Source organism: Ailuropoda melanoleuca, chromosome 6, assembly GCF_002007445.2.
Source record: "Ailuropoda melanoleuca isolate Jingjing chromosome 6, ASM200744v2, whole genome shotgun sequence".
Lineage (NCBI taxonomy): Eukaryota > Metazoa > Chordata > Mammalia > Carnivora > Ursidae > Ailuropoda > Ailuropoda melanoleuca.
The window spans coordinates 79922494-79949253 of NC_048223.1; the positions used below are offsets into that span (position 1 = coordinate 79922494).

Genomic DNA, 26760 nt, shown 5'->3' on the forward strand with positions numbered 1-26760 from the left:
ATTAAGATGCAGTCCCTAGTCAAAGAGAGGGTCATAATATAGCAAGAGAGAGAAAATGTCAATCAATAGTTGTGATACAGTGTGATGAGTGTTATAGCATACCAGGTGGCATGAGAATACCAAGAAAGAAGCTGTTAATTGCCTGGTATTTGAGTAACATTAAGGAAGGCTGCCCAGAGAAGGGAATATTTCATCTGATCCCTGAAAGGTGAGGCACAATCTCAGCGTATTTTAGTGTCAATCCACTAGCAGCCATTAGGACCCACTCAGAGACTTGAGGCCCACATGAGTCCAAGGTTGGCACCCCAAACTATGGTTGGTGATGTTAGCTATAGTATTGTCCAACCTGAGGTACAGAAAACTCAGGCCAGGCACGCTAGCTGTCCTCTGATGTGCAATGGTGGTCATCAAATACAAGATGGAATCCACTGATTGCATATGACTGATTGAGAGCAGGCTAGGAACCATGTGTGGAATTTAGATAGAACAAAAAATCAAGCTTCCAAACACAAAGACTGTTATAAAAATGGAAGGGGGTTTAAAAAAAAATGACATGTTTCCCAAGGTAGTGGATTTCTCATCATTTGAGACATTCTAGAAAAACTAGGATACAGAGATTTCATTATAAATGTTGGGTGAACCTAGAAGACCTTCAAGGTTTGAAGCACTGTTCTCTCACTGAGAAAGAGGTGGCTAGAAGGATTCTGAAAAAATTGGGCCACTGCTAGGCATCAGAAGGCCAGAGGACACTAAGTAACTGAAGAAAGGTTGTTGTTGGAGCAAAGCTGGGAGAGAAGAAGAAATAAAGACTGAAGACTTTAGTGTTCCATGAAAGACCATGAGTATTCCTCATCCACTGGTTCTACCATCTGGAAGGAAGCTTAGAACATGATTCATTCCAACAACACGAGGTTCCATAACTACTTTGGGCCAGACTGGATGAATTTCTTTACCATGTCTGTTTCTGTAGTGATTTCAAGTGGTTTAGACTGGCTTAAACTGCAGAGGTCTCTGACACAGGTGAACAGTGAAGAGCCAGTCGGCCACAGGAACTCCCGCTTCTAAACTGAGGTTGATGGAGTTCACATCAATAAAAGAAAGTCTGAGCATTTTCCACTGAGCACAACAACCAACATTGCTGTGGTCAGGGGAGGCCCAGGAAAAGAACCAGACAGTTTGTTGTACCTGGAAAGGAAGTCCACCAGAAACCTCCCTGAACAAAGCACCCCAGCATCATTTGTTTACAAAATGATTAAGAGAGCCACATTCAACATTCTCAGACAATTCCTCAAAGACCACTTAGTTGGAACTAAGGAGAAATACTGATATCGTCTTTCCTATCTTAATTATTTTATGCATTTCCTCAACTCACAAAGTAATCTCAACTCCTCTAAAACGCACTATAATTGATTCAAGGCTCATTTTTCATTTACAACTGAGCCTATGTACATGCATTATTTTAAGGTAACAGAAACACTGTGAGGTGAGGTCTATCTGCTGCATAGCTGCTAAATGAGCATAATTCTGTCCCGCACAAAGTCTGTATATTGAAGTCTTAACTCTCAGTACTTCAGGATGCGATTGGACGGTATAGTCTTTAAAGAGGTAATTAAATTAAAAAGAGATCTTTCAGATGGGCCCTAATTCAATATGGCTGCTGAACTTAGAAGAAGAGGAAATTTAGATACAGACATATAGAGACATGTGAAGTCACAGGAATAAGATAGCCATCTAGAAACCAAGGAGGGAGACCTGGAACAGAGCCTTGCTTCACCAACTCAGAAGAAACCAATCCTGCTGGCACCTTGATCTTGGACTTCCAACATCCCAACTGCAAGAAAAATCAATTCCTATTGATTAAGACACCCCGTATATGCTACTTTATTATGGCCACCCCAGGAAACTCATACAACAGTCCACCTTGACAACTGGGCACAATGTACCAGGTATCAGTCTCTAGAAGAGACCCCAGCTTCCCTTCTTGCTCCTCAGTCTCACCTATTTGTTTCAGGGAGAAAAAACATCCTGCCACCAGTTCTGGAATTCACAGAAACAGACCAGAAATACACAATATCTTAATCAAAGAGTTTGGGCAAATCCTCCAGCCGCCAGCACTGCCTCACCCCAACATACATACACAATGAGATGTGCTTTGCCCAAGAGGGCACTTCTCTCTAGTCTTTAACTTGCATCCACATTTTCAGATTGATACCTATGACAACCCAATTCAAAGTAAAGAGGAAGCCTGGGCACCAGTCAGTTAATTTATTCATTTCAACCAAGAGTCTTTCTGCAAAGGGGATGTTTTGGGGGTGGACATCACTGAGGGCAGGAAACAACCTATTTCCTTAGTGACGACATAGTACAGTGGCTCCACACCCAAGTATCTGTCTGCAAGTCTTGGCTCATCTACTACTTGTCACCTTGTGCCTTGCCTCAATTTCTTCATCTGTAAAATGAGAGTGTTAATCACCATCATTACTTAATGGATCCCATGTAGGGATTACATGAGCAAAGCCCGTCATGCCCCTAGCATAGAACCTGACACGGAGCGTGCCCTCAACAAGTGTCAATTACCATTACTATTATTATCGTTCTTTATACTTTGCTAAAAGCCCACTCATGTATTTGTAGCTCTTATGAAAGGAGACAGTAAAGGCAGAGCAGTTCAATAATACAAACATAGGGTTACTACAATTATTTCTGCTAAAATTGCTATTATGAATGGATAGCCACCATGAGTTGAATTGTTACAAATGTTGCAAGGCTGAAACTTTTACCTCCCTTTTATGATCTACTCATGACTGTAACACTTGCAGGTAATTTCTTTTTTTTAAATAATATTTTTTTATTATATTAGTCACCATACAGTACATCCCTGGTTTTTGATGTAAAGTTCCACGATTCATTACTTGTGTATATCACCCAGTGAAACAGGTAATTTCTACTCTTATTAGCCATCTGAGTGGTTGGGAAAGAGAGTGGTTAAGTAACATGGCAGCACAGCCAGTGAGAGGATAGGCAAGGTTTGACCACACAGGTCTTGACTGGAAGCCAATGCTGCTTGGCCCCATCCTGCCCCCTCCCATTTGCAGGAGGCAGCTGGATTTCATTCATTCCCCACTGCAGAGCCCTGAACCCCAGTGCCTGGACCTGCAAAGACAGGCAGACCAGCACAGGGTGGGGGGGGGGGCATTCATGAAATGCACAGCTTGTGTGAATAATCAGTAGGAAATTACCCCATGAGCCTTTGTCAGGACAATGTGCTAAGGAGAGCCTCAATAATCAATTAAGCCGGGGAGAGCTTTTGCCATGTCCCAATATCTAAAGGCTCCGTTCAGGAATACCCACATTTTTATAGCAACCAAGGGGCCCCAGTGAGTTAAATTTTTCATATCTATGCTTCTCGAATCTGAGCTCACACCTCCAAAGTCCACAGCTCGAAATTAAGCATGCCTGACTTCAAATAAAGAATAAAAGATCATTGTTTTGAGGATTTGCAGAGCAAGGAATGCCACTTGCCATCAATTAATCTGAAGACGTGAACTAAACGCTCTGCCTGAGCAGCAACACAAAAAGCTTGCCTTGAAGACAAGTGCCTAAAGCAAAACCACAAATCCCTTTTCTAGCAAACCTGCGATGGGGAAGCCAGTATTATATTTTAAAGAGCACAGTTCCCCTTACAGGCAAATACAGCAAATCCCAGTTTTTCTGTGGCAGTGGGTTCAACACTGGCCTTCAGAAATTTACATTAAAGTACAAGTAAACAAGACCAAAAAATAACGTGTAAAGAGGAAAGTTACAACATGATTTTTGAATTGCGTCCTTTGTGTGAGCTTTGGGGCCTCATTTCTCATCTCGTAAGACCTCTCCTGTCATTCCAAGCATCCCCGTTAGGTTGAGGCCCACCCTGCAGTGGTCTCCCTGGGAAACTGGAGGCCAGATAAAATGTGGGAGAACTTCTCAGCCCTCGGCGGGGTCTGTCCCAGTGGCAAAGACTAATTCTATGGAGTATATCTATCATGTCAACACTGCGGGACTACGGGGATATTTTTGAGGCCTCGTGCTTTGTTCCAAATGTTCCTCCTGAAGCTGTCTTTCCCCATAACCAGAGACAGGAGCTGTTTGCCCTTCCTCGGAGCTCCTACAGAAGTGAGAGATGCTCCTTCTGAGATAATAATTTGCATTTTTGTCTCATTCATTAGATGTTGAGTTTCTTGAGGGCAAGGAACGCCTATCATACTCGCTGGTGAATTTCCAGAATCCAGCAGAGGACAGAGTATATCCTCAATAAACAACCAACTAATGAGAGGAGCTGACAAACGATCTCTAGTCTCTGACTCTAATCTCTTGACTCTTAACCCAGTCAACGGAAATTCACCAGACCTTTTATGGAGACCTGAAAATGTGCCCAGTGATAGCTCGTTCACCTCTGTTATCTTGCGACAATTTTTTTGTGGAGCACCAAGGCTCTTGCACAGTTTAACACTTTATAGGGATTATATTTGAAATAGGGCATCTTGATCTAAAGAGAGACTCTGAAAATATGACTTTAACACGTCGGGCCATCTGGAGTGTGCCTGGAGCCGCTGCTGTCACTGGTCAGCAGGGAAGACTTCTGTTTGATGGCCAACGGTGGTCAAGACAGGTGTTCTTAATGAAGCAACTAGTTAGTGTTCCATTGTCAAGTCTGAACATTTCTGCAAAAAGGGCCCCTATGACATCAAGCTTCATTTGCTGCTCTGACTCATGGAAGCAGTAGTTCTCAAAGTGTGGCTCCATACCAGCTGTATCAGCATCACCTAGGAGCTTGAGAGAAATGTGAATTCTCAAGTCCAGCCCAGACCTACTGAATCGAGCTGTTTTAACAAGCAGCTCTCGATGATTTTACGCATACTGAAGTTTGAGAACCACTGCTATAACATGTTGTCCAGATGGAGAAACTATATGGTTTGAGTCAATTCTACCAGAGCTAGCAACTGTTTGCACCCCACAAGCCGAAAGGCTAGGATTCTCTCGAGCAAAGCCAGGGCCAGAGTGATGCAAGTGAAGGGTGTAGGTGCAGAATTTAGGAGGCCCCTCCTATGGCTCACCCTAGTCCTGCCCCCCATCCAAATGGAGAATTAGAGGGCTGATGACAAAAGCACATGCAAGTTGCCTATCCTGACTGTCTCTGTGTGACTCTCTGGAACCTGAACGGTTGTGTCAACACCCGATGGGGCTCCCAACCTGGATGCCACGCTAATGCCTCTCTCTTGCTGACTCCACTCCAGTGAGTTAATCAGCAAATAAACAATCATAAAAAAGGCAAATTAGGGATGCCTGGGTGGCTTGGTCTGTGAAGCATCTGCCTTCGGCTCAGGTCATGATCCCAGGGTCCTGGAATCGAGCCCTACATTGGGCTCCCTGCTCAGCGGGGAGTCTGCTTCTCTCTCTCTCTCTGCCCCTCCCCCTGCTCGTGCTCCCTCTCTGTCTCTGAAATAAATAAAGCAAATCCTCTTTAAAAAGGCAAATGAAATATTAATTCTTGTAAAATACACTTATAATTCAGTTTTCTACCCTCCTTTCTCCTCATTTCCTCTTCTACTCCATAAAAGACAATACGGCAGTCAGTAACTCAGTCCCTGAAAGCAATGCTCAAGAGCGAAGGGCCATGCAAGTGAGTCTTTGGCTGGGCTGAAGACGGTCTCAGGTAGTCTCCTCAAAGGGGCTCACATTTGGGTCTTCAGCACCATAAATAATCTGCCTCATTCTGGGGCGCATTTCATTTATTATTTCCTATTATGTTGGAAGGATACTGGCTTTTGGTTCTGGCTCCTACTTTCACTCATCCTTTCAGCATCTCTCCCGAGACACAGCTTCCCCCATTTCCCCACCCCACCCCCTTCTCCCACCAGATGGCCATCCCTAGAGCCACCTTGACAAAACCTTCAGGCCAGGCTCTAGCCACTCAGCCGCAACCAGAGTCCCTTTCAACTTCTCTATCTACTTACATCTTTTTTCCTGCCTAACAAGTAAACAGTGAAGAACTACGGCCACCTCATACATCATCTCTGGTTAGGCAGCCACCATTCTAAAAGGAAGAAGGAAATTACTGCCTTTATGTCTGGGAGACAACCTGGGAGGACTGACATGTTCTTCGGTCCTCGAGGAGAGCGTGCAAGATGCTCTTGAAAGGAGAGGATGGGATAATGATCCCCTGCTGAGTGTGCAACTTGTCCAGAGACCTGTGTCAAATCCACCCCAAGCCCTGGTATGATGAGCCCCACTATTTCTTTCTTCTCCAGTCCCGTGGGGGCCTGTCATTTGCTATTTGTTTGTGCATTCAGAGGTGAATATACTTAGTTAAGCTGTCCCTGCCTTCCTTCTTTATTCTGTCCAGTTGGAAGGAGCTTCGAGAGTGGCGTTCTGTTCCCAACTCTGACGGGGCTCAGGACATCTTGCCATTTTCTATTACTAGAACCTTTCAAGTTGGCAGTCCTAACAAAAAGACCCCATGGAAGGTATGAGTCAAATGAGAGGGATGGGTCTTAACAAGCAGATGAGTTTATTTCACTTAATGATCAGTAAATGCCCAAGAGGCTAATCGGTTTTCCTCAAATCCTATTTCCCCTCCTATTAAGGAAACAGCCAATCTCTAATATTTTCTGGGTCTTGTGACATCACTTTGGTAAATTGTCTACCCAACACATCCTGCATGAATCCTCATGGTTCATGGGCCCTCTATTTGACTTCAAGTTTCCTAGGTCTTGGAGAAACAGGTGTAACATGGACTGATGTCCGGAATGCCATGTGTCCTTCTTGGGAAGACTGTGGCCCACTTCTGGACCACTATCCTACAACAGACCCTGAGTGTTTTGGCACCAAAGGACCTTGGCGGAGGCTGGGGCTGGTTGGACCTTCTCACACCTCTCTGTTTATATGATGTGTGTCTCCAGAAGGCTTCCCTGATGGAGGGTTGTTTCTACACCTCTCCTTATACTGCCACCAGTGATCTTCCCAAAACACTGTCTCCTCAAGAACTTGCAAAGGTTTCCCAGTGCCTATGACAGGCAAAGGCCTTCATGAGTGGGTACAAGAATACTTTCATTATTTCCAACTCTATTTATGCCTCTCCAAGGATCCCTTGCTCTAGCCACACCAAGCCCCTTACTATGGCCTAAGCACTCTCCCTATTTCCTCCATTGGACAGAACAATGGAAGAGTTAATAATATGGGCTTGGAAGCTAAACCACCTGGGTTCAAATCTTCCTCATTGGGTAAGACTCAGTAGATCCACTGGACTTTCCATCTCTGTTACTCAACTTCTTCATCTGTAAAATGGGGGAAAGTGTAATCCCTCCTTGTGGAGTTGGAGTTAAGATTCAGTGAGTTCACAGGCATAATGCTCTTGGAACGATGCCTGGCCCCCAGTAAACAATGAACAAGGGTAGGCATTGATATTACTAGAGAATTTGCCTCATCATCCAGGGCTAGATTTAAATGAAAGTTCCTTCACAAAGCAGCCTCAGCCTCCCAAACCAGAAGTAATGGCGGCCCTCTCTGCTCTCACAGCCCGTGCTAGTACATCTCCAAGCTGTTTCTACTCTGTTTTGCCCTATATGTTTGCCCGTCTCCTACATTAAACTGTGATCGTTTTGAAGACAGAGACCCACTCTAACCCATCTTACTTTACGCTCCTCAAAGACTTTCTACAACCCCAAATACAGTAGGCTTTCAAAAAGCGTTTGCTAAATGAGAATTAGTCTGAGAAGAGGAATCAAAACAGGCAGCTGAAATGCACAGCCTTTTTGGATCCCATTTGAGGCCGCAGTGTGAGAGTCCAGACATTTACTCTCTACTGTCTACCCGCTGGAGAAATATTCTTAGTATCCGCCAGCGTTTGTGACTACAGCTCCTTGAAGGTGGCCGTGGAAAGAACGGAATACAATTGTAAGCTGGGCGGGGTGCAGGGAATCCATGAATCTGCTTCAGTTGTAGTCAAAATGGTGCCTAGTGTGCTTTTTTTCCCCCAGAGAGACTTTCTAGAGAGCTTTCATTTGGTGTGTGAGACCCCCGGATTAGGAACACTCGACCTGGTTATCCAGAGACAATGTTCTTGCCTTCTACAGCCTTGCGATGGAAGGAAAACACAGCCACCCTCCCAAGGCACAGACTCACTAGAGGGAAGCAGGGGGCCATGGGCTCTTGGTGACTTGAAAGGGAAGCAAAGAGAGGTTCCTTAGATCATTCCATGTTAAAAGATCGACAAGGAAGGCAAATAACAAGAATCTGGGAAACTCCGTGGCCTACTTCTCCTGGGGGGGGTTTGGGAAGCCAAAGGTTATCTGTTCTGACACAGGACTCGCTGGCTTGGAGCACAGACGCCTGCCACTCGGCTCAGTCGGGCTGCGAGAGCTGTCTTCTGTCAGGCGACTAAAAAACCTAGTGCGTGAGGATCCAGACACACCAAACGAGGCTGTTCACCTAATGGTGGTGCAGAGAGCTAAGTGACATTGAAAAACCGGGGTGAGTCTGATCCCAGAACAAAGGGGAGACCAAGACCATTAGTGCAGTCCCGGCAGCACTTCACGCTGGCAGGTGGCTTGCAGGTGGCTTGCAGGAACCCCTGGAGCAGGAGCCGGTTTTATTTGCCGAAGCCACAGCGGTAAATTAAAGCCTATCCTAGCCCGTCCTGGGCTCTCAGGTTTCTCTTGGAGCTATTCCTATCACTGTCCATAGGCCACTAAAACCTTTCCACATTCAGAATGATTGATTCTGCTCAAACAAGCAAAGCCACAAACTCATGTCGAAAAACCCACTTCAGATAAGTCATTAGCTTCCTTTATGGATTTTTCAGGTCAGAAGAAATAGGACCTGAGAGTCCTATTTTCTGCAGAGTCGAAAGGGAATATTGGAAGAGGTGGGGTGACCTGGAGAAGCCTCAAGAGACCACATGAGCCCTTCTCTTTCTTCTCAATCAACAAGAGAGGCATAACAAAATTAGGTCCTGGCTGCCTCCCTGTCCGTGCCAGACATTCAAACCAAAGGAAACTGCCCCTGGGTTCTTCACTCACATGCTGGAAGTGAAGGGAAATGGTGGGCTCAGTACCCTGTCTTTGCTTCCTCGGCGGAAGACGATGCCGAGCACCTGGGGCATGGAAGGTCACAGTGAAGGAGGAGCATCGAAGACCCTCTGACTTGTCATGGGCCCACCCGCGCCCACCGAGCTGCAGTCGAGATCGCTGTGGGCAGGTGGGGTAAAGCAGTAACTGTGGCCGAAGAGCAGCCCAAAGACGCCAACTACCAGATGCCCAAGTTCTGTAGCTCGGCAAGCTTCAGCTCACTGCCTGACCCACGTTTAGCAATTCTGATGTACCACGGAGCAGACAGCTCCAGCCCGGGATGACTGCTCCCTCAGCCCCTCTCCAACAGGCAATGAAAGCAAGACCCACTTTGAAAATTCTCCCCCATCATGCAAACTGACATAGGCATGCTTTTCAAAAACCCACAGCCAATCTGTTGATCATTACTTATTTACAAAGGCCTTCGGGCAGAAAGTCCTGTAAAAACCATGCTTGATACGGTATACACTAGCTTTTTCTGCTTGTGGAAAAAAAGTCCCCCCAAGGCTACCTCAAACCATCACTTTCTATTGCACATAAAATGTAGCGTGTAACACTAAAGTATTTAATATATATGGTATAATATATCTACAGGAAAGGCATTTGTGTAGAAGTATGTTACCCTGGATTTGGTAATTTGATGTTTTGCTGAAGGCTACGACTTAAAAAAGCTTCCAACACGTACAGAAGACCTGTCATCTTGGTACCCAAGAGCCAACAGAATAAAGAAGTACCCTTAAGCAGCAAAACTTTGACACAGCTTTGAAGCATATGAAAACAGTATAACGCCTCAGAATTATTATTACTCAAGATCAAAGAAATGAGCCATACTTTACATAGCAAACAGGGACAGGGAATTTGGCTCCAAAGGTTTCAGATTTTTCAGACTTCTCTTTATTTATTTATTTATTTGCTTCTCTAAATTTAGGCAAAAGAAAGTGCCTGGGCTTTTCTCTACTTTAAATGGATAAAACTATTAGCATTAGATAAGGCGATTACCTAAAGGTGAGTAAATAGGAAATGAATGCTAGCACGACAACTGGCATCATAAAAATGAGAAGCTTGGCAGTTGCTGCATTTTATTCCTCCTCATAAACTGTAAACAAGCATGTAAATCAGCAACACCCCAGCAAGACTGAGCGAAGGGGCAGGCAGAGCACTGTTCAGGAAACGTCTAGAAAGATCAGTAGGGGAAGAAAGGGATAAAGAAAGGGGGGGTAATCTGAAGGGGAAATGAAGCATGAGAGACTATGGACTCTGAGAAACAAACTGAAGACTTCAGAGGGGAGGGGGGTGGGGGAATGGGATAGACCGGTGATGGGTAGTAAGGATGGCACGTATTGCATGGTGCACCGGGTGTTATATGCAAACTAATGAATCATGGAACTTTACATCAGAAACCAGGGATGTACTGTATGGTGACTAACATAATATAATAAAAAAGCATCAAAAACAAAAAAAAAAAGGAAACGTCTAACAGGAAGAGGTGATCATAACGGAAAAGGACATGGGGCTGGGGGAACCCTCCATGGGAACCTGTGTCCTCGACTGCAGGGAGAGGGATCACCCCATCTGCGTCCTAGAAGGGTGGCCGTGGAGGGCCAGGGAGATGTGAATGTATGGAGAGAGGGAAGAACAGGGAGAAATGGCCATAATTTTATTTCAGTAATCAAAGGGAGGAGAGCAGCCAATGTCAAAAAAAGAAAAGAAAAAAAAAGAAAAGAAAAGAAAAGAAAAGAAAAGAAAAGAAAAGAAAAAAGAAAAGAAAAGAAAAGAAAAGAAAAGAAAGAAAAGAAAAGAAAAGAAGAAAGAAACATCAAGCATCAAGATGGCAGGTGTTTCCATGGCAGTGCTCATTCAGGGTCACTCCTGTTTCATCACTGAGGAGCTAGAGAGTTAGGATGTTAGAGGAAATAAGCACTGGGATTGGCAGATGAATCAAAAACAACCAGGGAAACGCAAGATGAAGAGGCCCAGAAGAGAAACCTGCAGAACTCTGTTGAAATTTGGTTTCATTTGCCATTTCCAAGAGGAAGCCATAGTCAAGGTAGAAAGAAGGAAGGAAGGAAAGAAAGGAAGGAAGGAGGGAAGGGGTAAGAGGGAAAAGTGAGGGGAAGAGGAAGGGAAGGAGGCAGGAGGGAGGCAAGGAGGGAAGGAAAGAGGGAAGGAAGGAGAGACAGAGAGAGGGAGAGTACACACGCTGTATTTCATAATTAATATTGCTTTTAGCCTGCGCAGAACTGGATTACTTTTGAACTTTGCTTTGGCAAGTCCACAGATTATTAGACTTTTTTATCAGTCAAAATCAATTAACAGAAATTTGATTTCAATCGACAGGATAAAAGGAAGGTAATCTTCAGGTTCATTTTTGATTGTGATGATACATCTCACATATGGCCTTAAGTACAGAAAACAGTCCTCGGAGGGACTCCAGCAGAAAGAGACTCGCCCGAGGCAAACTAACCACACGCGTCCCTCTGATTGGTTGCCGTCGTCATTAGTGCCACTGCTGTTTAGGAACTACACATAGACAGGACATGGTGACAGCTAAGACTTTAAAGCCTATGTATTTTTCAAACAGCTTTTCAAACTGTTTTTCATGACAGAATTTTTTCAGCTCTATCATTAACTGCTGACAAGCTGACAGAATAAATACTCCAGCCTTTAAGAAGCCACCTAACGATCGGTCCCCTCCCCCGCCTTGTGCTTGCTAGGGGAGGGGAGGCTCTGGACCTGGACAGGGCGGCGGGGAGGGCAGGGGAGGGGAGGGGAGGGGAGGAGAGGAGAGGAGAGGAGAGGAGAGGACAGGACAGGACAGGACAGGACCTGGGGGGGGCGCCCCGCGTGGCCCATGGCCCGTGGCCCGCGCGGCCCCTCTTCTTACCTCATCAGCTTGGGCGAGGAGCTCGGTGAGTTCCGCATGCCTCCGTTCCGCTGCTTTTTTTTGGGGGACAGTGTTGATGGCTGTTCATCTTCAACTGGAAAGACAGGCAGCTCATGAGATTATGAACAGTTTGAGGGCAGACTGAGAGATACAGGCAAGATATCAAAGGACACACACTCACGGCTCAGTCACTCACTAGGAACTCATGGCTGTCTTTTAGGACCCAGTGACAAAGACCAAATATGTTAGTCAAAGAGGCCTGCTTAGAAAAGGTGAACTCATCACCTCTTAGCACTCCAGCTTTTGAACATGCACTTGAAACAGACTACACCAGTTTGTAAGCGCCCTGCCACAAGAAAGAAAAGAAATCATGATTTATCTGTATATAAAAAATATACATATATATATATATATATATATGTATATATAGGAACACTCAATCATTATTCTTAGAGTTAATTTTAGTTACTTTGCTGAGTAATAGAATGGGTTTTTCCAAACCACAATCAGAAGTAAAGTCGTATGGGAAACAGCAGCAGAAGAGCTGCCAGTCAGCTGATCGTACAAAGGAACCAGTTTAGCTGGTGCCTAATCCCTGCATGCCAGAGGAAGAGCCTTGGAGAGAGGCAAGGATCTGAGGCCTTGGCAGCCAATGTTTCAATCGGTCAGGACTGGGAACATTGGTGCCTGATGGCTCAAGGGTCCCTAGCCCATCTCAGCTCTGGTCCCTGCAGCTCCCTAGAGGGAGAGCATGCGGGGGGCATGCACATGGGATCCTTTCTCCACTCATTAAGACGGGGCTGTGAGGGTGGAGAACCAGGCCAGAGAAGAGCACCCAAACGAAGGAGGAGGTTGCCACTGAGTGATATCTCTGATGATGGGCAGCAGAGGGCGTTGGAAACCAAAGGCTGTTTTCCGAACGTCTAAACCACACAGATGGCTAAGCAACGTGAAGTTTCGCTCACAAACAGCACAGCACACTCTACTGCTGTTGCCCAAAGACACCCACTAATAAGCTTTATAGATGTATTAGCTTGCATCATGCTTCCTTTTAAGAGAGCTGCTTCGTAACTAGCAGATGCGCACCCAGCCTGTCACCCAAGGGCATCAGCGGCAAAATTCTAGCCCTCCTCTCCCCACCCCCACAATTCAGGCTAAAGCTGTAATGTCAAGAAGGAAAAATATAGGATCCTTGGATTCTTAGAGTTGACTGCAACACAGACTGGGAGGAAGCACCCTTGAAACCCGGAATGCACGGCAGTCACCTTAAAGCTAAGAAGAGAAATATTAGCAGTGATGATATCAAAAGAAGCTTGACATATGTTAATGGTGTAAGTCTTAGAGGGGGAGGCGGGGAATGCCATCGCAGCTACTTGACATTTCCCAGGAAGACCCATATCAGGACATGCATTATATGGTACTTCCCCGAAAGCCCTAAATAAATTTAGTATGTTACGATACATGGTTCCAAGGGATTCTGATAATCCGACTATCTTCCAAACCTGCCTCAAAGTACCCCACTTGGTACATCCCCCTATTCCACTGTTAGTCTGAGGTTGTCTATATTCTGGCTGACACATGGAAAGGGAACAAGAATGCAGTTTGAGGTGAGAGGGATTCCAGAAGCAATGAAGGCAAGAAAGCACCTACAAATGGCCACAGCCCACTCACTCCACCAGCTGCTCCCCTGCCCCATCCCCCCTGAGGGCCAGGCTCAGGCTGCGACCCTATCAGTCACTTAGGGCTCCAGGCAGGAACTATGTGGCTGGGAGGATATCGCATCTTATCAGAAATGAGCATCCACAGCAAATCACACAGAGACTAAACAGCACTTAAAAGATTAAAGGAAATAAATACAAGCCACATAAATGGTATTGAAAAAAATCACTTAGAGTTGATATGCATCTCTCGGCAAGCAAACAGGCACTCTGAGCTTGACCTGAATTCATCTTCCTTTCACAGGATAGGGGGCCAGCATCCCAGGTTAATAATGGGGTAGAAAGGCAGTGAGTGAAAGAGAAAGGGAGAGAGAGAAAGACAGAGAGAGAGAGAAAGAGAGAGAGAGGTGTGTGTATAAGTATACTTTTGCATTTTCCCAATGTAAGGACAGGGTAGAAAGTCTTGCATTGATTCCACCCTTAATACAAGTTCACCTTTTAATATGGACCACTTGCAATTGCTGTACTGTGCTTAGGGTGACCTAGATTAGTTGAGGCACACGACAGATTGGATAACGTGTATGCACGTAAGTGGGTCTAGTTGGGGTGAAAGTTCTCTTCTCTGTCACACGGGCTTCCTTGTGGTTAGAGTGACATACCCAGAAACGTCTTTTACCCAACCTAGGCTACTATGACTAGCTTTATTCAAGGCCACCAGATGTTGCCATGGTTTTGTCCAATTTATTCAGTGAGTCCATTTTAGTAAGGTCCTGAACGGAAGTCCCACTCATGGGCAGTTCTGTTGGTTTCTTTTGCTTAACTATTGTCTCCTCATTTGCACTGGACCTATAATAAATAACTCTCCTTGGCTAAGTGCTCATTATCCTTGCCCCTTGTCACTGTTTGTTTACCTGCAGTGATCTTCACATGGAAGACGTGTAAGTTAATACCTGTTACCCAGCTCCAGGGAGACACTTTGTTCTAGTGCTAAAGTTATGCCTCCTTCCATGCAAGGAAACTATTTATTTTCATTGCAACTCAGAAAGATCATCCATCATAATCATACTGCATTTAAACCGGGATTTGTTCTCTTAAATGAAACTCATGTTCAAAGGTTTCCTCCTGCACTCACAGGCCTGGAAATGCAGATCTGTTCCCTGAAGAAATGGGGGGGGGGTGTCTTCAGCTTAAATATATGAACGTTGTGTAATGGAGACCATTACATATGGCTTAGATCCCACGAGAGAAGCAGTGATAACTTCTTTCTCATAAGTAGGTTATAAACCATATTTAATTATTATCCTTTATATGGATTCTATCAATTTCTGTATATTTAAGGAAAGCAAATCTAGAAAAACTTTTAGTTAAGCTATAAAATATAATTTTCATTTCATGGCTTCTGTGACTACATGAAAGGAATAAAAATTGAATTAAAAGGGAGACTGAAATTTACTTACTTTCATGAAAGACAAATGTATTGAGGTAATTGGCCACTACCTCATGCCAACACACATTTACGGGCTCCTACTTAGCCTGCTTTTTGGCTAATTACAATATACCCCCATCTCCAGCATTTTCACTCGCATCATCTTGTGGAAGCACGTGAAGGTACGATCTTTGAAAGGAACCTGACTTACCGGCTTCTTTAAAACACAAACAAGTCCAGGAATCCAATGTGGAATTTTTATAGGAGCTGAACTCCATCCAGTCTCCAAGTACTCATAAAATTCAAGGGCTTGTTTTTGCACATCCCTAAGTATAACACTTAATGTGCTGTTGTAACTTCCCAGCGCTCACTTGTCTAATAGGCTCTGAATCTAACAGTTTTACAGTTGGGGAAGACTCAGTGCTAGAAAAATGTCAGGCAAGTCTAATGAGGCTTCAGATCCCTTGGTTTGCGCTAGAGTTTAATTTAAAGTTACAATGATGTTTTAACATGTTTGCTTATACTTGACTAAAGAGGATTCATTATTTCAATGACATAACCTCCAGACAATGTTCTGGGAATTGATTTAAGATGTGGTGGTAATTCCAACAGCCTTAATGCAGAGTCGAACATCTGTAACAACATTTTACTCGACTTTTCATCGGCATTCTGTTTTCAGGCAAAAGCAAGGCAACATCCTCCAGAAACACTGGCCAGAGCTCTGGGCTTATTTCAAGATGATAATATATTTCACTGGATTTTTTTAAAAAAAGAAATCCCTCTCTTTATTGGCCTCGCCTGCTTGCAAACACCATGTCAGTGTTACCAATGCCTCTTTCTGGGCCTTTTGCATAAAATGGGGCAAGGATTCCAACTTTCAGCTTTTCCAAGGAGCCCAGTGCTGACATGTGATGGACGCAGCGCTCAGGTCCAGCCTGGGGCACATTCCCTCTTCCCCATTTCCTCCACAGGGTTTGGGGGGATGACGCCCTTTGACACTTAAAGGTGAATTTGTTGGCTGTGGAGTTAAAAAACAGTTCAAAGCAAATAACCTCGGAAATGCAATAAAAGGCAAACAACCCATAAACATGAGTCAACCGGCTATCTCCATTATGTTATGAATCACCACATCTGGAGAAACCCACATCTGCACACACTTAGCAGGTCATTAGTAATGTCATATTCACACTGGAATCATTCAGAGTGAGCAGCATGCAAAGTGGCTTGAACGCAAAGGCATCTAGCTAACAGGGCTTCCGACGAAAGTCTTGAGCAAGCTGCTGGGTTGGAGGCAGGGTCATTTTAATTGTTATTTCTTGTTTGCTATGGCTTTTCTCTTTGGTATTTTGCTGCCCAAGAAGCTGAATGCATGCTGAAATCGACAACAGTACATCTGTCTTCTTCAACCGAGCTCAGCATGTTAAGATAGAATGCTGAAGGGTGCGGTTGTTAAAAGAGGGGCAGGCTCCCGAACTCCTTCACCTGGCTCGGCCACAAGCCGAGGATTGTGAGTTGTGTCCTTGAACTCAAATGGGCCTTTGGGATAGCGCGATCTAGCTGCAACCTTGACTGCCAAACAATAACGAGAAAAGAAAATGGAAATGAATCCTCGGCGAAATTTTTCATTAGGGAAGTTCCAAATGAGTTTTATCATCGAATAGAATTATAGCTTTACATGAAAAGGGGAGTTTCTTCCTCACAGCTCAACTGTGGTTTTCTTTTACCCTGATGGTTTCTTGAAATTCTTTTTGCTGTGTTTTTGTCATCAATGTCAGAAGGGATAATATGTCAGAAAACAATCTTGTTTGTGCAATAATTTCCAAAAACCTACAGAGTACCCTTCTCCCTATGACATACACAGACACCAAAACTCAGTTTAGCAGCAAGACCAGATCCATTATTTCCTGAAGTCTGCTAGAATGCATCCTACTGAATAATCATTATATTCCAAGTCATCAATCCTCAATGTTAAAGTAACATTTTCATCTCAAACAGCAGGCTTTGTCAGCTTGGTTGTGATTGCCGCCTAACTTGTGTTAAAAGCCATGGGTCTGCCACTCCTAAGAAGGAAGGAGGTATAGCGTCTCCTTGTATCATGAGTGATAAAAAAGAAAAGTGGGTGCGTGTTTCCCATCGTTTGGGATGAGAATCTTGTTTTACCCAAACTGAGGGTAAGAAGAGAGAGTGAGGTTGCCAGGCTAAGGATATCAGTGTGCTTCCTATTTTCTGTGGGTTTACCAGACTTTCTCCCCAAGAAAAATCATGTAAATCATAGTAATACAGTCTTTTCCCAATATGCAATTCACAATGGACAAAACTCCCAAGCTGGCCCAACCTCTCTCTCTAATATGATGGAAAACCTAAGACGTTCACCAGAAAATCTGGGCTTTCTGAACTCTCAAGGTCTTATAATGTAGCCACAGAAGAGCAGTCCCTGGACGGGAGCACAGAATGGTGCCCACTTTCTGGAGGGACATCTCCTGTCTTGTCATCATAGACTATCAGAACCCTAGGTGCCTGTCATACGAACCGCATGGGTGAGAAGGTGCAGATGCTTCCAGAAGCAATGAAGGAAAACAACAACAAGAACAACACATGCCAGATGAATAATCCATACTGTGAGTTTGGTTTTATAATTATTATAAAGGAGCACCTGACTGTTGGTTCAGGATGAATCCCATAAGTGGGACATGACGTGTGCCCGTGAGCAAGGCTGAGCAGCTAAGGAGGCAAGGACACAGTGAGGCAGGCATCGGAGCCAAGTTATGCCTACAGGGTCATGAGCGGCTGGCTCAACATCAGAACATGGGGGAGTTAAAGTGGGTGATATCCTTGAAATGAGAGCTTCTGGTCTGAAAACCTTGGGATCACATACATCCCCCAGCAGATTGGTGAACACTTTGCAGTGTTATTGATAAGACCAACCAATAAACCTATTTTTGAAAGATCATGGAGAATATTAATACACAGATACTGAAAAGATGAAGAATGCTGCTTCTCAAAAGCAATTTCATAACTTCCAGCTGAGAAATAGGAAATATATTTATTTGGAACACCTAGAGGATGGGGTTGAAAATAACAGCAGCCTGCCATTATGTAACAGGAGGATGGAAGGTATCTGTAAGTGGCCCTGTGGGCCGGATCTCGGGCACAGGGGCAACTGCCCCCAGGTAGGCTGACGGGGCAGGGAGGGGAGGTTTGTTGCAGCTTTTTCATTTCTGGCTTTTGTAGAGCTAATAGGAGGATGGGGAGGGAGACTTTAAGGAACAATAGGTTATGTACAAGTTAATCACAGGGTGTATTTATGGCTCTATTCACTGCCTGGGAAACCTGAATTGTGTAAGTTTGAGTCCATCAACACAGAGTAATGAAAGAATTCAGCTTCTACATGGGAGAGAGAAAAAATACTATATAAATATACTAACAGAACCCACATGACCTGGGTTGCAATGTTCTCTACAGAAACACTGCAGGCCTAATGGATCCTCTGAAATCAAACAGGGTGGATTAGATGTTACCTATGGAACCCACGCCACGCCCCATCTCAAACCGTAAGCCCACGTTCTATATGCATCCTGGTAGGAGTCCAACATTCATCAAGGTCCCCTGTATCTAGAATCTCAGCTCATATATCTTCGCTAAAAACTTGACCTGCTGTAATAACTTGCCCAATGCTCTGCTCGGTATTAGGTAGAAAATTCCTTTTGGAGATCTGGTTGCCTTTAGCTCTTTTTTTCTTAGAACAGATTGTTTCTATCATCTCAAGGGCAAAGAAAAGTCTCAAGCAAAGACTAGATACTAGCTTCTCAGAGATGAGACGCAAAGATAAACAATGGAATTCTAAGAGCAAATACATGACTAACATGAGAAAGGCAAGAATATCCTTGAATTATTGCTATGGAGTTTGGAGATTGGGAAGGCAGTAGGAGATGGAAGATAACTTTTACTTTGAATCAAACTGGGGGAAAAATACAGAAGTCCAACAAAACAGCCCCTTCTCAACTTTCCTTTCCTACCCTCCCTGTTTCTTACTCTCATACCAATGAAATACTAACAGCTTTGAAGCCAAAAAGTGTATCTGACTCTTTTTTGTAGCCCTGGCATGTGCAATACCTGTTTGTGGGGGATGAGTTTCAGAGTATGGATTTGGGGACTTGCCAAGTCCCTGGTACCAAGAGCTGCTTTCTTTCTCCTTATATTTCTCAAGTTCCAGGGTCAGCAAACCACAGTCTGGAACATGTTTTTGTATACTCCATAAGCTAAAACTGTTTTTACATTTTTAAATGGTTGGGTGAAAAAAATCTAAGAATAATATTTCGTAACACATTAAAATGATAGGAAACTCAAATTCCGATGGCTATAAATAAAGTTTTATTGGAACATGGCCACAGTTGTTCATTTACCTATTGTCTATGGCCGTTTTCACTGTACAACAGAGTTGAGTCATTGCTGTTGAGACCTAGTGGCCTGCAAAGCATGAGATATTCACTAGCTGGCCCTTGATAGAAAAAATTTGCTGATCTCTGCTCTCATTTATCTTCTCATATTTTTCTAGCCATTCAGATTTTGAAAAGGACAATGTTCTTCCCAATCTGCCAAGACGGGGAAACAACAAAAGGAACACACGTGGAGCCCACGTCAAGTGCACAGATTTGGGGAAGTTGGGAGGGGTAGAGGTAGCTTAGCTATGCAACTATCCAACCCGCTAGGGGTCCCGCAGGTCCCCTGGCATTTGGGGAAACCAGTCAGGTGAGTTTCCCATCTTCCAACTCAAGGGAAGTCAGATTCATCTACCCCGCACTTTCAGAATCAAGGCAAACCACGTCTACCACGAGCAATTTCTTGAAGCTGTCAGCATGTGCCGCAAGTCCACCCTGAGAGAGCCCGCACAAGACAACAGATTAACCGTTAGACTAGATATGTGGAAAATATACAGCTTCAACCTTTCCCCAGCTAGCTCAGAGCGATATATAGATGATTATTTCAACCGTCAGCTGCCGCATAGATTTAAACCCCTGCGCAATAACTCCCGGATTCATCTGCCCCTTGTCAAACTTGCACGGCTCTAGTTGGAGGATACATGGTGTGGCAGTTTCACCGTGAATCTAGAATGATCCAGACGGCTGCTGTCTCTTTGTTAACAGGAAGCCAAACTGATGAGTTTGTAATGCATTTCTTATCGAAGGTAGTCTCGGAAAAGAAAATGCGCCCCATCAGTTTGGTTAGAATTTCACATAGAGTAGATTAGGGGCTTAATCAGCACATCTCTGTTATTTTCATGAGGAAAGAGATAATTCTGCATCCATCCCATTAAAAATCACTTTATGCTGATGAATTATGTATTTATAAATTTATAATTATCTTTGATTTTTTTCCCCTCCTTCAGTATACTTAATAAAATCATCAGCTAGAGCCCGGAAAACAATAGCACTTCGTAGATACAGCACGCTAATACATTTTTTTTAAAGTTAATGCCGATCTTTTTGAGCTGTGTGTCTAAAATGATCATAGTGAATAAAGGGATTGTAATTTTCAACTCGTATGTTTAACAGAGACAAAATGGACTGTAATGGAGTTTATGAAGCCTGTAAAGGAACTCTTCCTCTAATATGGTTTATTATCAAATAGATTTGGATTTACCGTCGGATAAATCAGGTTCCTCTGAAATGTACCAAGAGTAAATGACTGCGTACTACTGAACACAGCTCCTGGCACATGGAAAGTGCTGCCAGTTTTTTGTTGTGCTTATTCGGTATGTAAACACCAGCATTAAAACTGCTATTTGTCCGGTCTTTATTTAAAATTCTGACATTTTATTCATTGTGGATTTTTTTTTTTTTTTGCATTTTGATTTTCAAAAATTTTGCATGAAACTCTCTCTTATCTTGACTGCTGAGGTTTTTGGTGCCCCCTTAAATTTGGAGCCCAAGGCAAGGGCTTCACTCTTCTTACTCAAGCCCTGGCCGTGCCCTGCCCATTTCTCCAGAGTGTTCTCAAGAACCTGCTGGTTCTGCCACCCTGCCTGTCGTTACAAGGACATTAGCTTAGCTCGTATCTGCATGCGTGTCTATACACTCCCTTGTTCAGAAGTGGGCAAGGCAAATATAAAACAAGAGGTATTCTTTTGATCACTTCATGCTGTTTGCATGAGATTGTTAAGGAAGACCCTTGCAAGAAAGGTTTCCTTGTGGATTTACAAATTGTCAGACATCCAAGGAGTGGAGAAAAGATCGTGCTGCCTCAGGAATCTGAGATTTGCCACCTGCCTGGGGTGAGAAACAGAACAGAGAGAAGGGGTCAGGTCTCTCTTGGACTTAATTTCACACTTCACATCAAATTCTCCTGGTTAATACAATGTTGATTTACATTTTCACTTTGGGGTAAAAGTTTTTATTTGCTTATATGTTTTGATTCAGATGTTACCTTCCTTCTCTTTTTGTTTTTCCTCCCCCGAAACAGCTTCAAGCAAATATGACTGGCAGCAAATGTCCACATTTCATTTCCATTTTCACTTCAGTGTTTACATTTTAAAAATTAATGTTTGCCCCAATAATTCTATATGAAGACCAGCCTAGTGTCTAACCGTGGGTATATGAAATTGTTTCCTAAACCATAAGATGTTATACAGGTAAAAGGACCGTCATGATGATTAATATCATTAATATTACTGGTTCATCCATAAACACTGTAGCTTCCATTGAGCCGGCTGTGTCAAGAGCCACCTAGAATTCTAATATGTATTCCAGATAGTTGCACTGATACTTTCTCTGAAACTCAGATAAAGGTAAAATGCATGGGTTTTTAGTGCAAGCTAGGTACGCTCCATGGCCCGATGAAGAATGTTCTGCCAGAACACTTTAGAAATACTGTATGTTTTTAACCTTGGGAGGTAAGGACCAGTCTGGATTGTGATTTTACACTAAACACAGCATTTAGTATATTTCTTACGGGCACAGTCACCTTCTAAAGAGGCTCTTGAACTATAAAGCCATTATCTGCATACTCCTATAATTTAACCTCAGACATATCCTGTGCAACATTCTAAAATGCTTTTGCATGGTAGGCCCCTTTCTGGTCAACAGAGAACAAGGTATAGAATGCAGGACAGGGTTGGAAGGGGTCTCACTCTTTTGGGCTCAAGGCTACAGTAATATGCAGACCCAGAGCCAGGACCCAGGTCTGTGACTTCTAATCATGACCAATTGCTGTCGGACTTCTGCTCATGAGAGTAGCACAAGGATACAAGTTTCTAGTCGGGCCACCTGCCTACTAAGTCCCACCTCTGACCCTTGTTAGAGCTCTGACCTCAGACAAATTACTCAACACCTCAATGTCACAAGATCTTCTGTTATCACATGTGGACACTGGATTTGGGGATCCTGGGGGGTTAAGGGAGATAATCAGGGACCACATGCTGACAGCCTGAGGACCAAATACTGTCCGGACATGCTCTGCTTGGCACCACTCTGCTGCTCCACGGGATTTTGTGTGTAGGACAATCTTTAAGTCTGCAGCTTGTCCATAAAAACATGCATTACTAACTTCTGTTTGAAAATCTTGCAGAAGACTGGGCTTCTGCTCCAGGAGGGTAAAGTGTCTCATAGGGTACAAGGTCACCAGTTGGTAAAACACCCCAGTCCTGCCTGCTGTACCCCAGCCACAGGGCAGGCATCCCTATTTTACATCTCTGGCCCTGGCTCCAATGACACTCAAGTGTGCCATCCTTGAGAGTGGGATTATAAGGTATGGGAGATCCCTCTACATATGTCAACTCATATTGAGCTGCAAGAAAGAGTAACAGCTAACATAGGCCTTGCAGCCACAATGCTGGGTCCAAACCCAGGTACTGGCAACTTACCTAACCTCAGTTTTCTCACCTGTAAAATGGGAATACTCAGAGTACCTTCCCTATAGGGTTGTTGTGAGAACGGACTGAAAATCTAAAAAGAGCTTAGAAGAATTCCTGGCAAGCTCAGGATAAATCTTACCCATCATTATTACCTTGGCTTTGAATAATCCAAGTAATTAGAGCTCTCAGCCATCAGGTCCTCCTCCACAAGGCCACTCCACTCTTTTGACTTGGTTCTGTTCAGATGGGTTCATGCTCTCTCCTCTGCCTGGAGCAACTGATGTGTTGTCTGTGCACTAGGACAGGGTGAGATTCAATACCCACCCCCCAACCTCTGCTTTAGTTTGGCTGTCACTTTTGTCCTGTATTTCATACGGCCCCAGTGAACTGCTCAGGTCAAAATAATTAGGCTATGCCAAGTGTCATAAAAACAAAAAAAGCCAGAAAATGTTTAAATGGGCCTCAATTGGAGAAGGCTGGGACCATTCAGAGCAATAACAAATGAAAGTCAGATGGACACGTGGAGAAACCCCACTGTTCCCTCTAAATTACAGGAAATTTGCACTGTCTGGTTGCAAGGGGTTCTTTCCCTTGAATTTCTGGTGGGAGGTCACAGGATGGGGGCATGCATGTGGGCAATGGTGGGGGTCAGGAGAGAGCAATGGGGCAGAGGGGCAGTGACTCTTCCACTATTCCTTCCCACAGGTCATCTTTTCACCTACCTACTCTGTCCATCCTTCAAGAAATAGATTAGCCTGCCTCCTCCAGGAAGCCTTCCCAGGCTACTCTCATAAGATAGAAACCCTCCTTTCTTTACAAATTCCTTGGCATTTCTCATCTCACACCCCTCTGACATCTCCTTATTTTTTGGCATTATAACCTGTTTTCCATTTCAATATGTCCTGTTCCCCAACTAGACTTATAAGCTCCTTTACTGTAGTTTACACATCTCTCAATCTCTCATAGTGCTGAGCCCCTGGTAAGGTTCCTAAGAAATAGATCCTAGTTGCCAGAAAGGTGATGGTGCAAAGGGAAGAAGCACAAAGAGGAGCCCAAGTTTGTCCCAGCTTGGATCAAAGGCATGGCCTTGGAAAGACCCCTCCCCTCCTAGAGGATTAGCATTCATTAAGTATAAAGGCCTTTTCTGCTGTGATTTGCAATGGTTCTGGGATTAATGCTCTCTTCTGTTACTTGACAGATATCACAGGAACCAGCCATGGACAGAAGGCCTCAAAACTCTCCAGCCAAAAATTATGATCCAACATTCCTACCCGACTCAACCGCAAAGTGCTACAGAATAGGAAAGCAGAATTCCTGATCCAAGAAATGTGTGGCCTAGCTCAGTGGTTCTCAATCCTGCCTTTCAACAAAATGAACTGGAAAACTTTACAGAACACTAGTGCTTGAGTCCCACCTCAGACCCTATTCAACAAAACTCATGAGAGTTGGGGCTGAAGCTGGGCATTGCCTTTTTTTTTTTCTCATTTTAAAGATGCACAACAGGAGAGAACCTCAGGTCTAGCTGGAGAGACAACTGCATTATATATATATATATAATTACATGAAATAGTGGTACAAAGGTGCTGCATGGTAACCTCAGATGAGGGCTAGAAGAAATGCCTCGTACAATGAATGCTAGAAGATAGAGCGTGATCAGGAAAAAAAGTCAGACTTGAAACAAGGGTGGGGTGGACGGAGCTGTTAGCCTTGTTCAGCTACATTCCATCCAAACCGAACATGAGGCCTGGAACACTCAGGGCACAGAAGCCAGGACCAGAAGCAGCTCAATGGTGGCAGCACCGGTGGGAAGGGTGTGCCTGGTAGAGGGGACAGCTTGGACAAAGGCGAGGAGATGGGAGGGTCCTAAGCTAAGGAACTATAAGAAAATCAGTTTGGCTAAAGCAGGCAGACTTATCTGAAGATATAGTTAGGGGTATAAGGGACAGAGAGCGTAAGGCTTTAAATTCCAAATGACAGAATTGTGAATATTAGATGCTAATTGGAATCTTCTGGAAGTTATGTTTTCTTCAGTTTAAATACTCAGACTCCGAGAGGGCAGTGGGTGGTTTACATCTAGGCAGGGTCTATCAAAAGCCCCTCTCTCAGCCTCCTTTTTTGCTGCCCACTTAAAAATTAGAAGGGTCCAACATAAGATACACACATGTGTGCATGAAACTAAACACGAGAAGGAGGCCCCTGGCAAGAGTCCAGTTCCCTTGGAGGTCTCGTTTTGACTCTGGAGAGTGTATCTGACAGAAAAATAAAGCTATTTAATGCCTTGGAAAGGGGTCCTGTGAAACTCACAAGGCTGCTTCCTCAGAGCCTGGCCAGGTCGATCCGACCTTTACTCTGGCACAGTATCTCCCATCTTCAGCTATTCGAGAGGATCCTGTCCCATCTAAAAGGAACTGGGAGGAAAATCATCAGGGTTTGACTTGAACAAGAGCATTGATTGCAGTCAACAGTTCGGAAAACATTGTCAACAAAACTAGAGCTTTCGAGTGGATTCATTGAGAAGGACATGTTTCCCTCAACTCTATATTCCTTGGTTTTACTTAACCAATAACATTTCAGCATTTTCTCTGTCAAAAGCATAGAAGTGAATAAAAGAAGAATGTACATAATGTTGTCTGGACACTTGACCTGCACCCCTTAGACCAGTGTGCCAAAAAGATTTATAAACTCAAAAGAGAAAACTCTTGGGGCAACTAGCTGGCTGTCAGTGGAACGCGTGACTCTTAGTCTCGGGGTCTGGAACTGAAGTCCCAGGTTGGGGGGCTAGAGATTATTTTAAAAAAGAGAAAGAGAAAATACTAATTGGCTTTCCCAAATTAATGGTTTCAAAATTTTAAAAAAGAAAACAAAAAAATATACTTGCATTCAAAGTTCTCTGTAGTCTGATAGGTGGCACTTAATAATGAGTACAATGAACAAAGAAATGAGTCATCCTGGGATGTATTTTAATTCTTCCCATGCCTAACCCCGATAAATCCATTGTCTCCTCTCCTCTCCTGTCCAGGAGGGACATCCCAACACCCTGTATAAAAGGAATAGTGTAGGTTAAAAAAAAAAAAAAAAGGGAAAAATAGCATAGTTTTGTCTTTCAAAAAAATGAAAATAGGTTGTGTGTGGACAAAAGAACCAAGAAAATAGTTTTCCTTGTACATTTGTTGTTTTGCTTCATTGATGCCCAAACTGACGAGCTGATCGGTCTTCGTGTGGACAACTTTATTCTAAAAAAACAACCTAAAACCTCTGAACCCGATTGTCAGAAATTAAGCTTCGGCCCAGTGAGAAAGCAACATTATTTGGTTAACTTGGATTCTAAAGTAATTCTTGATGAAAGGGCATCATGTTTAAATTATTCTTATATAGCACTCCAATCCAGTACCTAAGCCACCTTTATAAAATGTCCCTCATTATCTTGGCGTGGAATGAAGACTAGGGAATTAATTTGTTCAAAAACGTATTAAATAAAAGCGGGGACTTGCCACATAGTAATCAGGTGGTGGAGGTAATCCAGTCTTAGAGGTAAGAATCTGACATTGAGTGGTTACTTTTTAAAAACATAATAACATTTATCGAACTAGGATTTGTTCCAAATGAGCATTAAATCATGCTAGTTGGATTTAAAGAAATCTTAGCGTTGGAGAGGTGTTGTCTTAGTGGAGGTTTATCTCCTCAATAAACAAACACGCAAACTCAGTTTTAGAAATTCATTCTGGGGAAATAAAGGAATATCTGGAAAAGAAAAAGCAGAAAGCGTGTATGGGGGGGCTACCTAGGCTACATCCAGGTAACGGGTTTCATTTCTAGAAAAGCAGCGCCACCTGCTGGTC

At 43.8% G+C, this 26760-nt stretch overlaps 1 protein-coding gene across 26 annotated transcripts in view; it reads right to left on the bottom strand.

Moving 5' to 3' along the window:
• The window catches only part of KCNMA1 (potassium calcium-activated channel subfamily M alpha 1), a 712564-nt gene that overhangs the window by 82127 nt on the left and 603677 nt on the right, over positions 1-26760 (bottom strand). For 25 of the 26 annotated variants that reach the window (XM_034662731.1, XM_034662737.1, XM_034662736.1 and 22 more), the window contains one exon: positions 11989-12082. In XM_034662731.1, the coding sequence (XP_034518622.1) occupies positions 11989-12082 (94 nt within the window). Of the gene's footprint in view, positions 1-11988; positions 12083-16554; positions 16642-26760 lie in introns of all 26 variants that reach the window. The other variant, XM_019798733.2, reaches the window with a different exon arrangement.